The 4,123-nt window shown below is 37.8% G+C and overlaps 1 protein-coding gene across 1 annotated transcript in view; it reads left to right on the top strand.

The window, feature by feature from the left end:
* The window catches only part of LOC106536365 (E3 ubiquitin-protein ligase TRIM9), a gene marked incomplete at its 5' end in the record, with an annotated part of 30,356 nt that overhangs the window by 4,151 nt on the left and 22,082 nt on the right, over positions 1-4,123 (top strand). Inside the window, 2 exon segments of the mRNA XM_014033623.1 lie at positions 1,318-1,471; positions 2,766-2,911. Coding sequence (XP_013889077.1) covers positions 1,318-1,471; positions 2,766-2,911 — 300 coding nt within the window.

Raw genomic sequence — 4,123 nt, 5'->3', positions numbered from 1 at the left:
AATTATGTCAATGCTAGCTGTCACGTTCTCTCGTCCTGGCCACACCTCCGCTCTCTAACCCCCCACCCCCACCCACTTTGATGCATTTTTCAAATTTCGCCTTGGGGCGGAGTTATCTTTTCACGGGGGGGTAAGATACACTTTAACCAGGGAGTAACATCTCCACCATTAAAAGCTGTTGCAGCTCCATTGTGAGCTCAGAAGCTCTTTGTTTACACTCATGACAAAAGTAAAAAAAAAATTGTTTTGTTTTGGCCCAGGGGGGTTAGCAACTGCGCATGYCAGTGCTTCTGTTCTGAATCACTCGTTTGCACAAGTTTAATAGTCTACTAACTAAGTTTAGGACTGCATGATGTCCGTTTTTATAAATAAGATGCATCTTCATCATCCTGGCTGACAAGTTTGGGTTGAACATGTTTGTTCCCCTTTATTGCTTATAATATTGGACACGTGTGTTGTGTATGTTCATTGCACTTTAGCAGTTCTGAGAAATGAAGCCACAAGGTGAGAATGTTTTGGTTTTGGGCATTTTTAGAGTAACACAAATTCACAAATGTTAACACAAATTACTCAAATTAATTTGTAAAGACTAATATGTTGTTTTTTTAAGACTAAAACTAAACTTTTTTAAGCTTTCATCGACTGAAACTGGACTAAAACTATTAAATATAGAAATGACTTAAAACTGACTAAAACTACAAWCTATTTTTGTTTAAAAGACTAAAATTAAAATGGCAGTCAAAAACAACACTGATTCACAATGGAACACATCAAACACTCTGAGAATAATACAGATTATAATCTGTTAGTGAAACTAAGAACTGGGGATGATGGAGATTCAAAGTTTTACCATTTTTTCTGTTAAGGAACTTAATTTTGAAATAGTTTTACAGTTTTTGAACAGTTTTTCTCAGACTGGTGAACTTCTGCTCATGTTTACCTCTGACTGACTCAGTCTGTAAAGTTTTACACTCAGTCCTCTGACTGACCTGTTCATAATGATTCAGCTGTTTCTGATTTGGACTGTTTACTTTTACAGCCTTTAGCTGCTCCAGAACAAACCTTTTCAGATGTGTTACTTCCCAAAAATTTAAAATTTTCTTTTTTTTAACTGGCACAGCTGTTATATCTTGGTTTCAACATTTGATTGTTTACACTGATCCAGTGTGAGTGAAATATGGTTTTATTATTTGCAAAACATTGCATTTTGTTTTTATTACACTTTTTTTGAACAGGAAATGTACTTTAAGAGGTAAAAGACTTGATTTCTGTCGACCTGTTTACCAGTTTGACCCGTTTGTCCTGTGCTCGTCTCAGATCTCGGACGCTTTAATCCGGAGGGTCCACATGACAGAGAGTCAGTGGGGGAAGGGAACCCTCACCCCGAGGATGACCAGCGACTTTGACCTGACCCTGGACAGCGGACCCCTGCAGCAGACCATCCACCAGCTGGACTTTGTGCAGATGAAAGGTAAGAACAGTTTCATTCTGCAGTAAGAGGCCATTTCTGCTCTTTCTCTGAGTTCGCTTGTAAAGATGTGGAAATTAAACCCTTATTTCACTGTGATATTTACGTGTTTGATGTGTTTCCTGGGTTCTGTTCTGTGAGCTTCTCTATCTGTGACAGCAGTCCCTTGAGTGTGGAGTTAAAGAAAGCTCGCTCCTGAACCTGACCTGTTTAGCTCTTTTAAATCTCCCAAAAATGAAGCCATGTGTTGGACACGTGCAGCTGTTTCACACAGTCTGGAGTTTCTCCTGAAATGACTCAAAATCTCAGAGAAGTCTGGTTTGGTTTTAGCATCAAAGAACAAGTTGATTAATGCAGATCATGTCTGTGAACACTGCAGAGTCAAATCATGTCAGGGCGTGTGTGTGAGCCTGGTTAGAACCCACTGTTTCTTATGGGGACAAAAGCCCAGCAAAAACAGTTTATGTTTGTAATCCATACTAAAATTTTGTATGTATTGATTTATTTTTACTTTACAATCGGAGCTCCTTTTTAAAAAAAAAGTTTAAACGCTGGAGCTCAAAACTTGACGTAATTGGTTGAAGCAATCGGCCAACGGGGTTAGACTGACATCTAGTGGTCAACTGGAGCAACTACATGGAAAACTTTCATTTCCCGTCACAAATCAAATCCGTCATGTTCCCAGAATGCATCGCTTCAGTTTTCCAATAAACAGTTTTAAAATTACTTTATTAATACTTTTTTAATGAAAAATCTACAACAAACAAAAGAAAAAACAAAGAAGCAGCCGAACTAGCAATCCTCAACAATTTTTTAAATTTTTTACACCACGAGCTAAAGGTCTGTTACAGGAAATCACATCCCCAGTAATCGACGCTTATAGCATTAAGCTGTAAAAGGATGCATACACTGCTAGTTGGCAGTGTTGTACATACTGTATATTGTACATGAATTGTTGTCAGCTTGTAAGTGTCAAATTGAACTTGCACTTTAAAATTGGCTTCCACTAGTTTTTCTACGGCATATGTGTTTTTGAAGTTGCGGACCTAAATATTTTTATAAGTGCTTTTGAAATTGCAAAGCCAATTTTTGGGTTAGTGCTGCCCACCACTGAAGTTTAGGTTAGTTTTAGAGTCAGGTGAGGTGAGGTTTATGATTAGGCTGTAGAAATGACTGGTAAATGAATAAAAATTAATTCAAAGTCCCCATGAGGATAGAAGAACAAACGTGTGTATGTATAAAGACATGATATGTGCATGTGTGTGTGTAATCTGGCCAGTTTTTTCCCCCTCCTCAGTCCCAGCTGCTCCCATGCTCCAGCTGGAGGAATGCTGCACGCAGAACAACAGCGCCACGTTGTCATGGAAACAGCCGCCGCTCTCCACCATCGTTGTTGAGGGATACATCTTAGAGCTGGATGACGGAAACGGGGGTCCGTTCAGGGTAGGTTTCCCCCTGCAGGTCCTCGTTTGTCCCAGCCAGCTGAGATCTTTGCTCTTTAACAGCTTCAGCATCACTTCTCTTTTAAATGTGACTAAAAAACAGGCTCATCTACAGCAATAAGTCTCCTTTATTCACTGAAAAAAATAACTTGTAAGATGTACTTGAAAAAATCCTCTAACAAATTTGCACTAACGTTAAGTAAATTTAAATGCTTGCAATTCATGTAATATTTACTCATCATTATCTAGTAAAAGTTATCAAGAATATAGTTAAAGATTTGTGAATAAATCAGGTAAGATTTACTTCATTTGCTCAATTAAATCTTGTAACATATACTTGATGAAATTAAGTAAAATTTACCTGATTTATTCACAAATCTTTAACTATATTCTTAATAACTTTACTAGATAATGATGAGTAAATTAGAGTTGTGACGTTCGTGAACGATCTGAATCTTTTGAACAGCTTTTCACAACAAACGATAGGAGCCGAATCTCGGGCATTAACAAACCATTTGTAGTTTTATTTCTTTTATTCCTCATATCTTTATTTTTTTTTTTTCATTCTTAAATTGCTCCCGCTTTGCTTTTTCATGGAAAACAGGCAGAGTTGCGGAGTACAGAAGCTCACGGTGAAAGGGGGAGGGGGGTTTCCACTTGACAAACACATTCACCCACGTGACGGGATGACGTCATTACGTACAGCTACGTGATGACAAATTTCCCTATGTGATGACGTAATACATTCAAAATCGAACTGCTCTTTTGAGTGGCTCTATGAAACAAACGGATCCCTTCAAAAAGCCATTTGTCCCATCTCTACTAGATCATAATGAGTAAATATTACACGAATTTGTAGCATTTAAATTTACTTAATCAACATCAGTGCAAATTGTTATGAGGATTTTTTTCTAGTAAGTCTTACAAGTTCTTTATAACAGTGCACATGTGTCAAACACAATATTGTAGCATGACACCTCACAGCTACAGAGAGAGGTGTAGCTCTTTTTGTAGTTCAAGACTTCACCACCAGGTGGCAGTTTTGAAGAACCTTTATTGGATTCTTCTTCATGAGCAACACAGACAAAGTGAAACTCACAGGTCTTATTATTGACTAGGCCTACCACTCTCACTTATGGTTACTTCTAGTGAATGGTTTAACACAAGTTAACAAATAGACGTATCCCAAAAAGCAATCAAACATGTACTAAGT

The sequence above is a fragment of the Austrofundulus limnaeus genome, unplaced genomic scaffold (genome assembly GCF_001266775.1).
Source record: "Austrofundulus limnaeus strain Quisiro unplaced genomic scaffold, Austrofundulus_limnaeus-1.0 Scaffold1789, whole genome shotgun sequence".
In the NCBI taxonomy this organism is placed as follows: Eukaryota; Metazoa; Chordata; class Actinopteri; order Cyprinodontiformes; family Rivulidae; genus Austrofundulus; species Austrofundulus limnaeus.
This window is presented reverse-complemented; position numbering and strand designations above follow the sequence as displayed.